The sequence below is a fragment of the Ixodes scapularis genome, unplaced genomic scaffold (assembly GCF_016920785.2).
Source record: "Ixodes scapularis isolate PalLabHiFi unplaced genomic scaffold, ASM1692078v2 PGA_scaffold1__304_contigs__length_218370807, whole genome shotgun sequence".
NCBI classification, from domain to species: domain Eukaryota; kingdom Metazoa; phylum Arthropoda; class Arachnida; order Ixodida; family Ixodidae; genus Ixodes; species Ixodes scapularis.
The window spans coordinates 89,259,804-89,278,984 of NW_024609846.1; the positions used below are offsets into that span (position 1 = coordinate 89,259,804).

Genomic DNA, 19,181 nt, shown 5'->3' on the forward strand with positions numbered 1-19,181 from the left:
CCTATTAATCAGACGATAAATAAAACTACAAGTGTGTACGGGAGGGATACCCTAAAAGAAAGATCCCAGTGACCTCAGAGGGACAGCCCAACGTTGGCAGCTGCTCGAATTCTCGGTCTTGTTTAACCTTTACAGCTTATGGATGCAAAATAAAATAAACGGAAGATTACTGTTAACAAATGACCCAAATATAATTGTTGAATTGACACCCCCAGATGGAGCAGGAGTCCTTCAGTAATAAAAAGTCTTCTCTGGACGGGCACCGTAAAACGAAAAGTGGGGGAGGTGTTAAAAACTTACTGTGTTGTAGATGTTCCTCCGTTAAGCGCGAAACACATGTACGACGAAACCGTCCGATCCGACGTCCGACCGCGCAATACGACGGTCGGAGGCGAGGGTTTTCAACGCTCTCCGATGCTACGAAAACCCTCGCCTCCGACCGTCGTATTGCGCGGTCGGACGTCGGATCGGACAGTTTCGTCGTACATGTGTTTCGCGCTTTAAGCATCTTCGACAGACAGCGTGATCTCGGAAACTACTTTGTTTGCAAAATCACTCCTGCTAGGAAGCGTGTTTCCGTGCTACCAGACGCTCGCGCCGTTCCTCACGACGCTGCACCAAGCAAGAATAATTTTTGTTTCTGAATACATGAGCTGCACTGAGCGCGAACCTTCTGCAGCGTGCATTTTGCACCACCGGATTTGATTTTCTTAGCAAAAACAAATCTCAATCACCGCTAGCACATAGTGCGATGATGTCACGTGCAAATCATGTTAAACAGTTCAGTTTTCTGGTGAAATGTGATGTTCTCAACACAATAAAAAAGGGGATGTCCAAATTGTAAAGTTGTGCAGTATATATACCAGTTTCGCGATCATATGCGGCAGCCTAATAAAATGTTAGAGCGCTCGTTACTGATAAAGCGCAGAGTTGTAAAGTGAGGCCCCAAAATAAGTGCATGTAAAACCGGATGCAACTTTAGCCTCCCGAGACAGTAATATAACTTTAGCCTCCCGAGACAGCCCCCCGAGACAGTATCGATGTCCAAATGTGATTTCATTTAGAAACATTGTCTTTCCTTCGCGCTATATATGTGTAATTGGGAATCTCATTTCATGCGTCCCGGATAGAGAAATATTGACCATAACCGACCAAGTCGTAAACAGTTCGGAGCCCGACGTTTCGAAACCGTTTCGGTTTTTTCGTCAGAAGCGACTATTCGCACGTGGAGAGCAGCAGCTTCTTTTCCATCTACGGTGGGGTCATTTGCTTCACTCATTTCCTCTTCTTCAAGTGCCTTAGTCCGTTGACATACGCTATTAGTAAAGTTCCTGTCGACCTATTGAGCCCGACCTATACAAACGTCGGGCTCTTAACTGTTTAGGACTTGGTTGGTGGAGATCCGTATTTCTCTACTTTTTAACCCAGCCAGACGGAGTTCCGTCAAACATGTTTGCCGTTTAAAACATGCATCTCTATATATTTCTTTTTGCAGTAAGGCGTCGTGTATGGGATTATTTAGAACAATACCATTTATTATCTCTCTTTTCGCCCATCTCGTGTATTTGCCCTCAGATCTATAATATGAGCACACAGTCCTTTCTGGTGTAGCGGACGAGCAAACTGTGGTGGTAGAAAAAGAAGAAGCGACACGCGGGCAAGGCGGCTCGAGACAGAACACACCGACGGGACAGGTCTGCGATGTACATTGGATGTAGCTATTTCCTATTGTAAATAGTCTCCGCTGTAAATAAATTGAAAAGACCTTTGGTTACTTCACTGGCATACCCCGCAACCCGGTGTTTCACACTGCCAAACAGCGAACGAAACAGCACCTTTCCGCAGACCTAACAGATGGCGTATTTTAGAGTACCGTCCTCCCGAGCTGGTCTCAAGCGGTTATGTGAGCTTCATACAGTCAAATTTATTGATGGCAATAATAATAAAAAAAATATTACTGCCTGAATACTTGACAACATAAATAAAGGGCCGATAACTCTAAAGATATACATCATAAGTAAATGCACCCTCAAATTATTTGAAATATGCTCTGCAAAGCTTTTCCGGTGTTTTTATTCTGAATAGGCACGTCTATAAGTGATTTGAAAGAACCTTAAACATCTTTTTAAGCTGACTTAAGTAACATGTGTTCCTGACGCATATTGAACTTCTCAAGTATACAGAAGTGTGTTGACTCTTTTATGTGATGAACAACAATTTTATGTGTCTGTAGGTTGGACAAAAACAGAGTACACAAGGGCGCGTGGCGGAACTATGACGATTGCACACGCACACCGTCAGAAAGTGACCAGCTAAGTAGCTGTAATGTCGAGTAGAGTATGAAATACTACTTTGTTCTGTTTAATGAAAAAAAATTAGCAAAGGCGATGTTTATTTGTAAATTGTATTGACCGACATCTTGTCAAAAACAAATTTCAAACGCCAAGCTATGTCGGAAATGTTAACCTCGGTACGCGCTATTTTAGGCCAGATCCGATTTGAGTACGAAGGTCACTTTTTCCTGCGTGATAATTCGCCTGCATCACGGTGCTGAGTTTAAACAATGTTGGTTAGGAAAGCAAGGCTTGTGAATGCTGCTCAGCGTTTCTATAAAAGGTAGACTGAAAGAGTTTATCCTAAAACTTTCCTGACACTTTGAAAATATGCGGAGAGCAAGTCGAGGGTTTGCGATGATGTCAAAATGCCGAGCTCTTATTGGTTGATTGAAAAAAAAATAGGAGGTAGACCTCAAAGCATCTATCATTGAGGTCTACCCACTATCCTTTCCATCAAAGCCAATCAGAGTAGCCACGTGGGCCCCCCTACCCATACGCAAGGAGCACCTGCTTTACTAGGTGTTTGGCGAGTGGCGTTAGTACGAAACCCCAGCCATGTGTGTTCAGCCACCCACGCCCGGCTTTGCGTGGCTTAACCTGTCTCCGGGGAAAGGGGGATACGGGTGGTTGAGCTGAGCCCGGGGTATGTTTGGACCCTTCGGGGCCCCCGGGCGATGCAGTATACCACTTCGGCCCCTGCTTCTCGTAGAGGGGTGTCCTGGCTTGGCCCGACCAGAATGATTCAGTCAATCGTCCCTCTTAAACATCTTCCTTCTTTCACTTTTCCTTTTTCCTGTTTTTCCTTTCTTTTATTCTACACTCTCTTCCTCCCTTTTTCACCTTCTTAGGCGGCAAGGGCTAACCTTGGGTGGCGACAGACACCTTGTCCTGAACCACACTTGGTTATAGAGGCTTGCCAGCACTAACAGAGCAACGTCTTCAGCCATGCATTCTTGTTATCAAGCGTTACCTATTCCTTTGTTGGGCTCGGTAGTGGACGTTTGCGCCACAGCCCCATTCATATGGGTTCCAAACTTAAACCTCCTGATTGGCCTTTCAGAAGGTGTCCCGCCGCTGCATATTTCCCACCTTTGGACAAAGGAACTCTGACTACGTTACTAAGTTTTTCATTGTATATTTTGAATTTGAGACAAAACCGATGTCGAAACTCTACCCTTTCCTTGTGGCTAAGGTCTTATAAGGCAGTAGGGTGGAAAGTTGGGCTAGTTGGTAGTTATTCATCTTGGTTTTAAAAGCGCACAAAAGACGAGGACAGAGTAAGAAACAGTGAGCGCTCGTCCGTCGTTTGTGTTTCTTACTCTGTCCTCGTCTTTTGTGCGCTTTTAAAACCAAGTCTTATAAGGCTTGTTAGGGGGAAAGTTTAATGCAAAAGAGACTTTTTTCTGGAGAACTTTTGGGTGAAAGTATTTGAGAAAAATCAGACAGCAGCGTTGCTGTGCCTCGACTATACCCAGGACACGAAAGTGAGCGCCTCTGGACACCGTACTCTCAACACCATTCGCGGTGTTATATCTGAGGACGACCTGATGGAGAGCTCTAGGAGGAAGAGATTCTTGAAGTCATGCGCAGCCAGTGTGTTGTTGGTGTAAAACGCATCACCATCCGTGGAGATGACAGAGAACTTCCTACGCGACACCTGGTACTTACCTTTGAGCTCAGTACCTTTCCTTCTTCCGTAAAAGTGGGGTACTTCCATTGTAGTGTCCAGCCTCTCATACCTGCCCCTGTTTGTTGTTTCCGCTGTCAGCGCTTTGGGCATGGCGCGCGGTCCTGCCGTGTCTGCGAGGCATGTGCCAGGTACGGTCGCAGTGATCATATGACTGTCATGAAGACATGAAATGCAAGCACCCTGCGTATTCTACGTCATGTGAACACTTCAAGGGAGAGAAAATAATTTTGACCCTGAAAGTTAAGGAAAATATCTCCTATCCTGGGAAGCGTCGCCTCTTGGGTTTCCAGAGAGGCTCTTTTGCCGAGGTGGTGCGCAGGGGACCTGCACCGCCTATGGCGTCTGTGGGAGCGCAAGTGTGTTATAGGAACCTTGCGTAACCACTGAAGCCCTCTGGTCTCAGGCTAAGGGTGCAACTTCCAGGGTGTGCTATCTCAGCTGCCCAGGCAGGTGCCCTTCCCAACCGTGCGAAAGGTTCAGATTCATCAACCGCGCAGACGGAGGCCACCAGTCGCAGACGGAAGGTACCTCTGGAGCAGTGCACGCTGCTCCACCCGGGATGACAGGGTGAATGCTGGTCTGTCAAGATCCACCTGAGCACAAGGGTCTGCGCTCGCTGCACAGGGGTCGGCACCCCCTGCTCTTCCATACCAGCTACCGCGAGGTCGGGGTCCGGGCCCCTCTGCCTCTGGTGGATCACAGAAACCTGGAGAGCCGTCGAGGCTACAGGCTCCCAAGGTGCAGCCCCTTCCGGCTCTAGGAGAGCCAGTAGGTGAGAGTGGGTCAAGGTCCGACGAGGACAGACCCCGCTCGAGTTCAGAGTCTCTATCTTTAAAAAGAAAAATGCTCCGCGCGTAAAGAAGTCGTTGAAAATTGACTTATACTCTTGACTTCATTTTATTTTTCTTATAAACTTTGCAATGGTCTATCCTTTTAGCATCGTGCAGTGGAATTGTCGCGGCCTTCTTTGTAAGATTGATTAACATGAACTCCGTCCCGTGGCCTTGTGCCTACAGGAGACTTATCTGAGTGTCACCCACACAAAAGTGCTACATCTCCAGCTGTGAACGGCAACTACAATTTACAGTCAATAAGATGAGCAAGTGGGCGGCTCAAAACTGTTTCACATTTTCAAAAAAAAAAAAACTGTCTGCGTTTCCTTTTTGCTCCCCCGGGTATTGTCCCTGGATCGTTCCTGGCGTTTAAATGACATTGACATACCCATTCAACACGAATACAAATTTCTGGGCATAATTCTCGACAAGAAACTCACTTTTGTACCTCATTTGAAGGAATTGAGGCGAAAATACTTAGTCATCAACCATTCTTAAGGTGTTGTCCCACAACTCGTAGGGGCCTGACAGGCGATCCTCCTGCGACTCTGCAATTCCTTAGTTGTCGCCTCGACTGTGGCGCAATTGTGTATGGGTTTGCACGTCATCTACACTGAAGATGCTGGATCCGATTCACCATCTGGGGCTCCCAATGGCTACAGGTGCTTTTCGCACATCACCCGTGTTGAGTTTGTGTAAGGCACCTTTCAGATGTCTCTCGACAAGTGTAGACAGTACCTTAGTCTCTCTCATGCTTGCAGGGTCTATTAAACCCTCAACACTCATCCTACAGTACCATTCAAACCTGTCGATTCTCTCAACTTCTTTAAAACAAACCACTTTTTTTAACTTTCGCATTCAAAGCCTTTGTGTCTCCCTCGAGTTTTCACTCAATGACGCGATACTTAAGCACAAATGAAAAAGTTGCTCCGTGGGACGAATTTCCGATCTTCTGCGACTGGTCGCTCACAAAGTGTAATAAACGGGCTATTTCTCCTCAAGGCTTGCAGCAGGAGTCTCAGTCATTGCAGGAGAGATTATACTGAATTCTATACAGATGAGTCAAAATCTTAAGCTTTTCTTAGTTTTGCCGTATATTCTGGTTTCTTCGCGAAAGCTTTGTGAATGGATGTTGTAGTAAGCATTTTCTTTGCAGAATTTTATGGTCTTTCTCTATCAGTTGAACGTATTATGGGCAACTGCATATTCAAGGCCATCATCTTTGTTGATTAACAGAGCGTGATACAGGCTCTTTCTTATAGACTTACTACAAAGAACCTTCTTTTACTACATATACGTTTAAAAATGAACAGGGCTGTCGAACTAGGAAACACCATAAAATTCTTCTGGGTACACAGTCATGTCGGAATTTTAGGGAATGAGAGAGCAGATAAACTGACTGCATGTGCGAAGAACTCGGCGACATCTCTTGGCTTGCCCTGTCACGAACTTAGGCCACTTTTGAAGTCGTGGCAGTCGGAGTGGGACGCGGTGTGCAGCAATAAACTTCACGTCATTGAACCCATCTTGGCTCTGTGGGAGAACTCGTTCCACAAGGAACGTTGGCTTGAGGTTCTACTTTGCCGCCTGGGGATTGGCCATTCACGTCTGACGCATCTACATCTTTCTAGCGAAGGCATAAAGCTCTGTGTGCATTGTGGGGAAGTACTGACAGTTTTTGCAGATTTTATGGCATTGTAGATTTCATCACCAACTTTGCCGACAAAGTTTTTTTGAACTTTTTAGAGGTCATCTTCCATTTCATCCTATGTTTCTGCTTTGGCGATCATCCTTTAGTGTGACTTGACAGTGACTTTACATTTTTTAAAAAGACCGGACATATACATCAGCTATAACTTTAACCATTAAAACTATTTAATATCTCTTTCTTAGTAGAACCGTCTTAAGTAATTTTATCTGGCTTAATATGGCCTAAGTTGCTCGTGCGCCATAAAATCCCAATCATTATTACCAGCCAATCAGAGCTCGACGTCGTTCTGACGTCACCGAAACTCCTGCGCAGGAAGCAGACGACTTGCTCCCCGCATTGCTTTTAGCTCACTTGAGTCGTCATCATATACTGTAAACGACTTATTTTTCGCGTGCTCAATATTTCGCAATTTAGTTTAAAGATGAAGTTTTGAAATAATTCGCGGGTTCTAATTTTCGCGACGCGGTGCGATCTCAATATAGATTCCAGTGTGTTTGCATTTTACCGCCATTGTTCGCGGGGCCTATTTTTTGTGAACTGTAGGCGATTCGCGAAATTCGCGAAAATTAGGTCCCCGCGAAAATTAAGTCGCTTGCAGTATATCGTGAAACGTATTTCGTAAACTAGATTACAGGATATATAAGGCGAGCACGCGCCCATTTTATGATTTATTGCACTGTAATGAATTCTAATTTCAAGAGCACAACAACAATCGACATTTAATGCTGCGACGCGAAGTTGTACCAATCACGGGTATTTTAGGCTACCTTCCAGACTGATAACCTTTCGATTCAGGTTAAATATATGCGACTGAGATAAAAAAAAATATATATATATTGAGTCATATATGGTAATCTAGCTTTTTTGTTTTATCACTGTTTAATCAAAATTAAATAACGCAATGTATTTTTGGTACCTGAAAATATAAGTGGATTCTACAAATGATAAAAAGCTATATAGTTACTCGTTTCACTGTTGAAATAGTACCTATTACCAAAAGAACGCGGAAAATATATTCTTAATTTAGCGGTTCAAACCGGTTTGAACCGTTATTTTTGCTTCTCGGAACTGGACCGGAGCTCAACCGAAAGCCGTGAACTCGAACCCGCACCGAACCGATAAAAATTTCGGTTCGACACTCCGAACACGACACGATCGGGTCTGGATAATTCGGAGGCGTTAGAGAAACTCGAGTTGCAGGACGACTTAATCTTTGGCGTCACAGCACTGGCGCGGATCGCGCGGGAACTTCAAATTCGAATTTAAGGTTTTTTTTTTTTTTTTTATTTCACAAATTCCGAGTTTCCAAGTTCCGAATTTTAAAGAGTAATCTCCAAACATTGTTTTCAATCGTTTCGGATAATAAAAAAATCACTTTGACCTGCCAGTGCTTTTTTAAGAGTGTACTGTCTCCAACAGTACGTAAGACCCTTTTCACGAAGAAAGTTGCAGGCGTTGGTTGTGGGGCATTAAGCCGGGTACCTATTGCATGGAGAGAGAAAGTAAATTGACTGTTCTTCTGTTGTTTCTAAGGTGCCTCTGGCCAAGGTATGTATAGCACCACCACATAAACTGTCACGGCTATTGGGTCTCTCATATTGTATGAATGTGTACGTGGGTCCGTAGAGATACGTTTATCTGAATCACCGATGCTGCACGCCATAACAACCACTACAAGACATTGAGATTCCACCATATTCGTAGATTTTAACCTGAGGGGATCATAGATGGGTTCCCAAGAGCGTATAAAGAGTATATCGCTGCCAGGCTAGCTGTTGGTGGTGGTGATCGGATTGATAATGAGGGTTCGCGTTGGGTATGTGACGCTTGGCCTTCGACGGCAGGGATGACGTGGTCAAAAGTGGGGTCGGAAGAGGGACACTGCTGAGGACCTTGTGTTCGGGATCCAGAGCGGCGGTCTGTGGGGAAAGAGGGGCGGGGGTTTCCCTTTGTATGAGAGGGGGCAGTGAGAGGAAGTGGACGACGCATACTCCGTGCGGTGGGTCGCGCGATCAGATCTTATTTGGAGGAGGTCGGGGATCACCAGACGGTGCACTTGTTGACTGGGTTCATGGGAGATCCGACCGGGCAGTTGAACTCCGCGGCAAACTCGGGCGTGTTGGACGTGGGACCGATGACCCTACGCAGCACATTGAACGTCTGGTTGCAGCAATTCGTGAGTTAATTATATATATAGATCAACTAAACCAAAGTCAAGTATGCACACCCCCCCTCTCCGCGACTCTTTGAAGTTCCGTGGTTTTGTTTGCGGCTCTTAGGCCAGGCCAGCCTGGCCACCCCTGATATAGATCAACTTATTGTTGATAAATAAGCATTTGGTCAAGTGAAAACTGTTGGTCTGCTAACAACACCTAGAAGAACCGAGGCCTGCGAACAGCCTCCTCTTTACAGCGAAGCTTTTTATGACAAAGGTTCCGTGGATTTTTCGTGTGCAATGACTAAAAACTCCACGCTCACATCGCCGCACGCGCCGCACGCGCCACACGCGCACGCTTTACCCGTATGAAAGATTCGAAGCTAATGACCAAAATAAAGCGTTGACGAACGCACGTGCAAGATGCCATTTGTTTTAGGATTTTGCGTTGGAATAGTTACTGCTGCAGACGCCGGTGTTGCACGCGCACGCCTTCCCCGTATAAACAATCCGAAGTAAATAATCATAATAAAGCGTTGACGAACGCGCGTGCAAGACAGGCTTTTGCTTAAGAACAGTCAGTGCTGCAGACGCTGGCACGTGCGGCGCGTGAAACACCATCCCTGCATTCTCCTTGATGCTTAGGTAATTTAGCAATAAGTCTGTTCAGTAGATCAGTTATCAATAGGCACCATTTTCAATATCAGTAGACCCTCAGGTAGATAATAAATGTTTCCCAAAGATTTCCCGCTCTGCGACCCGCACCGGCCTCGCACCGCACTCTCTTTGTCGTCGTTCCAAGCGTTTGCGTGCCTAGTTTCCTTTCCTTCCGCTCTCCCGGGGTGGCGGTCCCGTCGCGCGTGTCTAGTTTCCTTCGGCTCCTCGGGGCGGGTCTGTGTCGTGTGCTAAACAGCTCCGCAAGTCATCCACATTCTCAGCGTGGAATGGCTCATGATTTTTTGCATGGAACGTCATCGCAGTTGGACGGCGCCAACTCGGAAATTGGACACGAGCCCGATGCCATGCGTCTTTCGACACGTGATTGGACACGAAGCCCAGCGGACTGCTGACGTGGCACTCGTGTCCAACCTGTGTCTTCGCTAAATCTCTGTTACGACGTCAAACTTTAAACACTATTGGCGACGAGTTGTTTTCCTGGTTTTCTTTTATGGTACATATCTGGGACGTCACGACCAGGATTTTCGATGACCAGTGACAATTGTAATTGTGGCTGTAAAAAGAACGGCGAAAGCTTACAATTATCGCGTCCTTAAACCAACACCATGAAAGTGACACTCTAATGTCCCTCTTACTTTCATTTGCGAAAGTAAAATTCATCATACTCAAGACGTTACAAAAATAAATGTTAAATGCATGAGCCCTTGACAGGTGGCGCTACCGGCGCACAATGCGTAGTGACTGTCATCACTAGATGGTACAGGAGGAAACTCTTCATTCCCTCTGTCGGCTAATTTTTATCCCCAAGGTGTGGCTCATGAGGGAAACCTACTTTTCGGACGGGAGAGACGTCCATCACTCAGACGACATTCAGGCTGGCTCTCGAGAGGAAAATCGAGGCACGATACGCCGGACGGTTCGACCGAAAGCAGACGTAGCTGTATGAGAGCCCTCTGTAGGGAGTACCCTCCACCACCGCAACTGGACACCCTTACAGTATGGTACCCCGAGCCGTTGTCTATCTTAACTCAGGCTTGGTTCGCCGATCGGGCCACCCTCTTATGACAAGTTGCGGTCGTAACAACGTCATCCGGAGCGTTTGTCCAATCGTGAAAGGCTGACCACCGCGATGCTTGTAGTCGAGCACGTAGACAATGGGTGATGTTGGTACTGCACGTATGCAGGGGGGTCGCTCTGTTTCACAGTTGGAGATCCCAGAACTACTTTTCCACGAGCGTGCGTGCTCAACAGGTCCCCTCAGAGCGCGGAGCTCGCTCTGGTAGCATGTGCTACGCTTAAATTGCCCAATGCCCACAATTCGCGCGCGAAATGCGAGGAAATCGTCACCGCCGGTGAAGTGTCGTTGAAGATATGAGTTCGTGCATAAGGCTGTGCGGAGCGCAGGGGTGCTAAGCTCGCCTCCGGCGGGAATCTCTCCGATGCCACGTCGCGAGGGAGGGGAGGAGCTTCTTTTGACTCCGCCCCGGCGAGTTTCCCACTCCCCCTCTTACATTTCCGACCCCCCCAGCGGCGGCGAGTTCCCCATGGCGTAGCTCCGATTTTTCCCTACGCTCCGCAGTGAAGGGTTTTTATTTTATTTAAATCGGGGGATCGGTGGCCGGCTGGGCTAGCGCACACCAGTTTGGAGCACGTCGAGCGAAAGGTCCGTTGCAGAACCCAGGATGCTGGGTTCAATCCCCACCCCTGCCCGTTTCGATGTTGATGAGCATCGTACCGGCGTGCAGTCGTGTAACACTACTGCGGGATGGACGTTAAAGACCCCAGGCTAGCGGTTGTACGGCAGTGCATGGCTAAATTTCTCATCTACAGCTGGGGGAATCTTCCCCATTGAGGCAGACCAAGTTTTAGGCAGTATCAACGTACATACAGCCCAATTTTTTTTTATTTAAATCGTAAATAACAAATAAGAATAGGTAACAGCAGGGATGCTAATTATACAAACATTGCTTGGATGTGGGCTAGTTGACTAGACATTGTGATGGTTTGCTGCGCCACGTAGATGCAAGAAGAACGCTCTTGATAAAGATATAAACTGAAGCACAGTATAGACGAAAAACAACATACAGGAATGGCGCAGACTAAGAACTGTGTAATTTCTTTCTCATCTTTCTCTTCCCACACCGCCACACAGCCACAATATTTTTTCTTTTTTTTTTTTTTAGAATAGGGTGCGCGTGGAGCGAAAGCTCGCGCTGCAGAACCCAGGATCGTGGATTCACCCCCACCCCTGCCCTTTTCGATGTTGATGAGCATCGTACCGGCATGAGGTCGTGTATCACTACTACGTGGTGCATGATAAAGACCCTAGGCTAGCAGTTATACTGCACTGGCTAAATTGCTTATCTACAGTGGGTAACAATGTCGCCATGATCTGGCATGTTCTCCTGCTGTATAAACAACTAACGGACAATTTGTTTGTCAAAATACGGTGTGGAAGAAGAAAGATGAGAAAGAAATTACACAGTTGTTAGTCTGCGCCATTCATGTATATTGCTTTTCTTCTATCATCTGTTTTAGTTTGAATTTTATCAAGTGCGTTTATCTTGCATCTACGCAGCACAGCAACCCATCAAAATAATTGTAAAAGCCTGTAGGTAATGGTAAATTGCGTTCCTGGTTGCAGATCGCCGTAAAAACACATTTGTTTCTAGGATTCACTTTGTAGAATTTGGATGTAGGGTTCACGACGGGGGCGACGGTTCATTCACGGCTCCATCGCCTCAAGCCCGGTTCGCAACGCAGTTCATCGCACACCCACCTTACCACGTCTTTCGACAGGCGATAGTGTTGTTGAAAATGAACGTCGTCCATGTCAAACACATTGGCGTGGTTTAAATACCTACGCCGACGGCAAAACACGAACGAAAACGCTGCCATTTTGGACGCTTCTCCCTGATCTCGCGCCCAACTCGCCCAAACTCGCCTAGGTCGGAGCCGGCAAGCTTTTCCCATCCGCGGCGGCTTCTGCCACGTCACAATGACGTGACCGCATCTCGCCGCGAGTTCCGAATATGCAACTCTCCGACTGCCTCAAACCCTCCGTTTAACGTCACGATCTAGGGAGTGTCGGCGCGTGTCGTCATGCACGGCGCCGACCAATCGCGGCGGTCGGCGAGTTTGGTGGAGAACTCGCCTCGATCTTGCCGCGCCGAGCTTAGCCCCCCAAGTTCGTCTTTAAATCGTCTGGACTTGGCGGTACGCTTGCGCCGTGCCTGCCTCTTGCACAGGGATTGCGGCAATGTCAGAACGCCGAGCTCTGATCGACCCCGATTGGACGGCTAGTGGGTAGACACTCAGTGCTAGCTGCCTTGAGGTTTACCCACTATTCTTCCAATCGAAGTCAATCAGAGCTAGGACTTCTGACAACACCGCAACCCTCACGCAAAAAGCAAACCAACTTTTACTCAGCATGGCGGGGGAATTAAACTCTACTGGCGTTTTGTGCACCTTGTTTTTCACAGAGCTCGGTGTTAAACCAACACAAGGCCCGTGAATGGATGGTTTACGTCATCTCCGTCAATTGAGATCAAGGCAGAGATTGAACGAGTTCCGCGTCAGCGTTCAGCTGGACCACCTTTTCAATCGGTCCTTTGCTGACTGAACACGAGCCTAAGCCGAATGTTAACGCAGCATTCAGCTACGTCAGCCGAGCGCTGCGCCAGAAACACAAAAAAATAAATCATGATCTTGTCCCCATAGGCTTAGTTCCTGACAGCGGCTATAGGCTCGCGATGGTGGGATCCCCTCTTCAATAGACATTTATCATTTCCAGGTAAATACAAATGACACAAAACACCAAGCGTATGAAGCACCTTTTGCGGGCAAGAGGCATCGAGAATAACATGCACGCGACCAGGCTGTTTGCACGCCTGCTGGCACCTGAACACCATGGCCGTGGCATTTTCTAATTATAAAACTATAAGAGCACTTCAGAAAGCTTCAGCTGTTCTTCACGCCGTCGTTGAGGCTTTGTTGCCTATCAGTCGGAAGTCTCTTGACACTGGCCATTCTTTCCGGCTAGCGAGCTCTCACAAGCGAGGAAAATCCGTCACGAAGCACGATTCGCACTAGCATTGCACGTGGCGTCTCACTGTGCAGTCTGCTGCTATACGCCACCCGTGGGCACCGCACATAATGTCCCCCCTTTAACGGAAAACGGAGCGTGCCTTTCATTCGGGAACATCAATTGTCAACTGGTTCGGGGAGTTTTTATTTCATCGCGACACGAATTGCGCAGCCGTCTGCCCACGCGGACTGGCATGGAAATGGAGGGTGAAGCATGCCCGGTAGGGTCTTCATTCACTCTTGTAAGTCGGCGAGGCCGTGGACGATAAACCTTCGTGTGTTCGCCTAAAGTTGCGAGAAATGCGCGCGCATGCGCATAGCCCTTCTCGCGAAGGCCCAGTACGAACAAATAAGAAAGAAACGCTTGGGAATATATAAGTCAGGGCGTCCTTTGCCAGAACTGCTACCCTTCAACAACGCCGCAACCGGCTGAGTTGCCATCGATTACTCTATAACAAGACGTTTCAAACAACAACCCTTCCTGCAACGTACCTGAATAAAGCCGGGCTGTGTGCATCTACGAGGATCCTCAGCTTTAATGTCTCGGGACGATCCTTGCTGCACCATACCTGCGTCATGTGGACGGCCGTTCAGAACAAGAGGAAAGCGCTGGTGTGCGAGTGCGAGTGCAGAAAAAGCATTTTAAGCGCGCCAAGCACTCACGTTGGCGGCGCTGATCCAGAAGAGCTGCTGTGGGGTGTACTTGAGGCCCGGCAGCCCGGCCTCGGGACCGTTCTCCTTCACCCACTTCTTGTAAGCCTGTGCCAAAACCAAAAGCGGGCTGTTGGACGCCTCGCTTGATCGTCGTACGATATGAAGGCTCGCTCACACTGTACAGTTCGTCGACGCTGCGTTATGTGGCGAGAGCTTGCGTGTGCGTATGCTGCGAGTCTCCAATACATCCGTGGTAGATTATAGAGCGTAGCAACCATTTCAAAGAGTAGCAGCACGCAGAATACGAAGCACAAAGCCCTTTATATCGGGCTCTGGTGGAGCACGAGTGTCCCGACGACTCGTGGCTAGGCTTGCGCGTTTCTGGCATATACCAATAAATTCCCAAAGTTCACACCGGGGCCGGTTTTATTAAAAACTGAAAAAACCGGAAACCCCAGAAATCAAGCTGTCCTTCACAAAGAAATACTCAAGCTTGTGTCGACTTGTGGCAAATGGTCGTTTTGGAGCGCGCTGGGATTAGTAGACCAGATCCGAGACGGAGCATGCGATCCGAACGAAGCCGCTACGGATCCTCAGCGGAGGAGCTATGGTGCCTGAGCGCGTCTCGGACTGGTCTGTTTAGCGTCTTGTCCCGCCCATGCATCAAAAGTGGTGCCGAAGTGGCAACAAATGACGTCGCAGAAGCCGTAGTGTCATGCTGTTGCATGTCGCGATCCTGGCGGTTGGTTGTAGAAATGCTGGCGAAAAGCATAAGCGAACGCGAGTGTCGCTGTCCTCACGCCGTTCCAGGCGTCCCAACTTCCAAGTGCTGTGCTTCCGTGGACTGTCACAGTGGAGAGCGACCTGCAGCAAAACAGGCGTCTGCCACACTCATTACAGCTGTTGGGACACCGCCAGGATCACGACCGGCGACAGCATGACACTTGTATGACGTCATCAGGCGAAAATTGAGGGACCACTTTTTTGGACGTGGTAAACACACCACGTCGGGAACGCGTTCCAGGCACCATAGTGGAACTAACCTTTAGTGGAACATGACCACTCCTCCGGGATCGGCGGATGCCTTCCCGTCATTTACGTTCCCGGGAATCCCCTTCCCGCGGTGCCGTATCTTGAGGCGACATGCCCGGCGAATAGTAATAATTGCAATTGTGTGGGTATTTATAGTGTGTAGTTGGTCAGCCATTTCAAAGTTGCGATGAGTCACTCGCTGTAGATGAGCAATTTAGCCGGTGCAGTACAACCGCTATCCTGGGTTTTTTAACGTCCACCACGCAGTAGTGATATACGACCGCACGCCGGTACGATGCTCATCCAGATCGAAACGGGCAGGGGTGGAGATTGAACCCAGGATCCCTGGGTTCTGCAGCGCAAGCTTTCGCTCCACGTGCTCTGAGCTGGTGTGCGCTAGACCAGTCGGCCTCCGATCCCCCCTAATGCCTTGCGATAATGGAAGTCATGTGTGCGCGCCGAGGGCTGGCCAGGCTAGATTCGGGTCGAATCCGCGGAAATCGGCAGAGCGACTTTTCCCTGATCCGGATCGAGATCTCAAGTGGGAGCTGACCCAAACCGACGAGTGAAACACTTCCATCTCGATCTCGATCGCCCAGTAAAATAAGCGCGCTCCACAAAAGTTGATCCCGACGTTGTCCAAAACGACTAGTGGAATTACCCATTAGAATACAACCCTCACCGAACTGTCCATGGGGCTGCTATAAACGGACACGCGGGTTTGACGTCACGGAGGTGCGACGGCGCTATGATCGCGCCGGAGATAAATCCCTTCTACATGGGCTTTAGCCGGAGCCGGGTGGTGTGGGCAGAAGGGCGCACGTTTTGCATGGGCGTCAAAGCAGTTTATAATGCCGCAAAGCTGTGTAGCCTTTAATTGCTCCGATAGGTACAGCAAAGTAGCGGAGTGAGTTTCCACAAGTTTCTGGAGGACTCTGAAAGGCGCAGAAGGTGGATAATAACTGTGGATCGAAAAGAATGGTCGCCTCGCGCGGACGACCGTATTTGCGGCAAATATTTTCTTGAAGGCAAGTGTGGCTTCCATTTGACTCTCCGTCCCCAGGCTTGCTTACATACAAGGAAACCGTCGTCTGATCGAGAATGCCCAGATTATCTTCCTAGGGTCTTCGCACACAAAGCACCGGCCAAGCGCTCGTCGGTGGCTCGCTACGCCCGTGCTAACATGCGGAAGGAGATCGGCAGCAGAACGGACAAAGCGTTAACTTTGGTCATGCCTTGTGGTCATGAGGGTAATCAAAAATGAGAGACGTTTACAAATCTCCCTAATGCGAAATTAGAGCCCAGCTCTTCAGGAGGAGAAGGGAGGGTATGCCCTTCCCCTCCTCCTCTACCCCTCCGCCTCCCCTCCTTTTTTCCCCTCATTCTCCCATCCTCTTTTCCTACTCTTCCGTACCCGCCCCTCCTCCTCCACAACCTCCCCACCTCCCAGAGTTTCCCCGCTAAATTTAGCTGGAAAATTGACTCCAAGTGACCTCAACACCAATTCAGTTTCCCCGCTAAATTTAGCGGGAAACTGACGTCACCTGACTTTGTATCACGTTACCCGTAAACAAATTTAGTTGCACCGCTAGAATTAGCGGGAAAATTTACATCTCGTGACCTCACCACCAATTCGATTTCCCGGTGAATTTAGCGGGGTGGTTAAACCGATGACGACGGCGACGCTGCTATACGTGAAAACGGGCGCCTAAGAGCTGCGCTCTGAAATGTCACACCTTGACTGAAGGACGCTGTGTGTATTTAATAAATTAATGAATACACTTCGGCAGGCCCACAGTCCGCTGATCCCGCCGGCAGAGCGGAAACCGGCTCGAAGTAATCGTAGGCCTCAAGGGACTTGTACGCCTGCGCTGTGTCGGCCGTAAACTAACTTGACAAAAAAAAAAAAAAAAAACAACGAAAATTAAATAAACGACGACGTGAGCCATCGCGTCGGTGGTAGCAACTTCAAGTCGGAACTTCAGCAGGCCTTGTTTACGGCGCAAGGATCGTAAAAGGTAACGCCGTCCACGCACAGTTTGTCTCGATACCGCTGCCGTTCAGGCTTAAATAGTCGGGCAGAACATACCACACACGCTGGCTGCAAATACGACGCACAAATAAATCTAGAAGCGTCTCTACAACGTCAGCAGCGAGCACATGCCACACAACACAATGGCGAAAACACGGAGAGCCTGTCCGCTTCTGCCCACATAACTTCTGAGCATGCGCAGCCTTCCGGCCATGTTGGTAAACAGAGCCGCGCTGCGTGTCGGTCTTCTGTTTCCTTTCGTTCTCAGTCACGTGGGTTTCATGTCTGTTATGCGGGACGAAAAAATAATAAAACATTTCAACCTGGATTATGCAGGAAAATATAAGTGCGGCAAAACAAGAATGTGTGACAATGACGCATTTTTCGTAAACACTTTCAAGCGGCGTGGAGAGATCAAAACAATGTTTTACCGCATATAAGAGACGACATTCAAGATGGCTGCGCCCTTGTGGAAAAGATGTTACGCACTCCTTATCTTGTTGCCATCTCTTATCAGTATCGGGAAATTTTCCAAATATTCGGGTTCCGGGAGCTTGGTGAACACCATGTCTGTGTCCTGTTTTCTTCAACATAAGCTCCAAAAGGCCGTTCCATTATGGGCCTCTAGGCGGTGCCATTTTAACGAACGTAACGCCGTCTGTTTTCATTCCGGGTACTTTGGAGCTCTGGAGCCGTCACGTAGAGTCCGGCTGACTGACCGCCATTTGGGAACTGTTTTATCTGGATGGATTGTGCACTGGTCCTGTCGAAAATTGACTGGCTGTTTTGAGTTTTGTTATCTCCTATAAGACATGATAGCGTGGAATTTAATTATCGCATTAGCATTACTTCACTGTTAAAGCCCCCCCCCCCCCCCTGCTTTTTTTTTTATACAAATGGCGAATTCGCTTGGATCTTCCTGCGTGCTGGGACCGGACATTTCATCGAACGCCGTTTCATCGAAGCCGTTTCATCGAATGCCGTTTCATCGAACGCCATTTCATCGAACACCGTTTCATCGAACACCGTTTCATCGAAGCCGTTTCATCGAACGCTGTTTTATCGAACGCCAGGGTGGCATTCCCGCTTCCTGAAGCTGGTCGGAGGTGCCCATCCCAGGTCCTGGAAGTTTTTGACTTGCATCGCCACAGAACATCAACTGACGGAAGACAAGCTGGAGGCGATGCTGAGTTCTTAAGAGCCTCCTCGCCAGAAGATGGCCATATAGCGGAAAGGAATGTGAAGGTCCGCCTTTTTTATGAGAACCGACGGACCATGGCTGTGGGGGACTTTTTGAGAGCAATTTCTCATCATTTGAAACGGTGAATGGCTGTCGCACGAACACATGAAGCCCCGAAAGTTTTGAAATAAAATTTGAAGTGACGTACTTACTTTCGACTTTATTGAGTCTTAAAACTAAAAAAACAATGTTTCGTTGTAGTTTCATAAACAGCACCTCAGCTTTAGCTGCTGCAAGCTTCGGGCAGTAAAAAAGTATCGATAGAAAGACATGAGAGGCTAGGAGGCTCACATGACTAAAGTTGTTGCGCTTGCGCAAAACCTATGTCGCCTTCTGGCCTCCATGAGTTGGAGTGCGCTCTCACCGGGAGTGCGACTTTTTATTTATTTGTTACAATACCCTCAAGGCCAATCGGGTAATACAGAGGGGGTGAACAGATATGCACAATATGCGAAACAAACATAAAGACCGGGACAAATATCTTCATGGGTTACTTGCATCAAAATAAAATGTAACAGCTACAAGTTTGGACATTAAAAAACCAGACGATGAAATGGGTGAATGACACGAAAATGCACTCGATCCGTGCATAAAAGAACATCTGTCACACTTTTTATTTAAAATACATTCGATGAAACGGCCGTCAGCGATTCGATGAAACGGCGTTCGATGAAACGGCGTTCGATGAAACGTCCATTTTTTCGATGAAACGGCGTTCGACGAAACGGCGTTCG

At 48.1% G+C, this 19,181-nt stretch overlaps 1 protein-coding gene across 1 annotated transcript in view; it reads right to left on the reverse strand.

The window, feature by feature from the left end:
* Positions 1-8,117: 8,117 nt before the first annotated feature.
* Positions 8,118-19,181, reverse strand: part of LOC115313733 (neprilysin-2-like) — an 85,129-nt gene continuing 74,065 nt past the window's right edge. The window contains exons 10-12 of the mRNA XM_040216411.1: positions 14,153-14,248; positions 13,982-14,058; positions 8,118-8,710 (exon numbers count right to left, since the gene is read on the reverse strand). Of these exons, the coding sequence (XP_040072345.1) occupies positions 8,611-8,710; positions 13,982-14,058; positions 14,153-14,248 (273 nt within the window). The 3' untranslated portion in view covers positions 8,118-8,610. The remainder of the gene's footprint in view (positions 8,711-13,981; positions 14,059-14,152; positions 14,249-19,181) is intronic.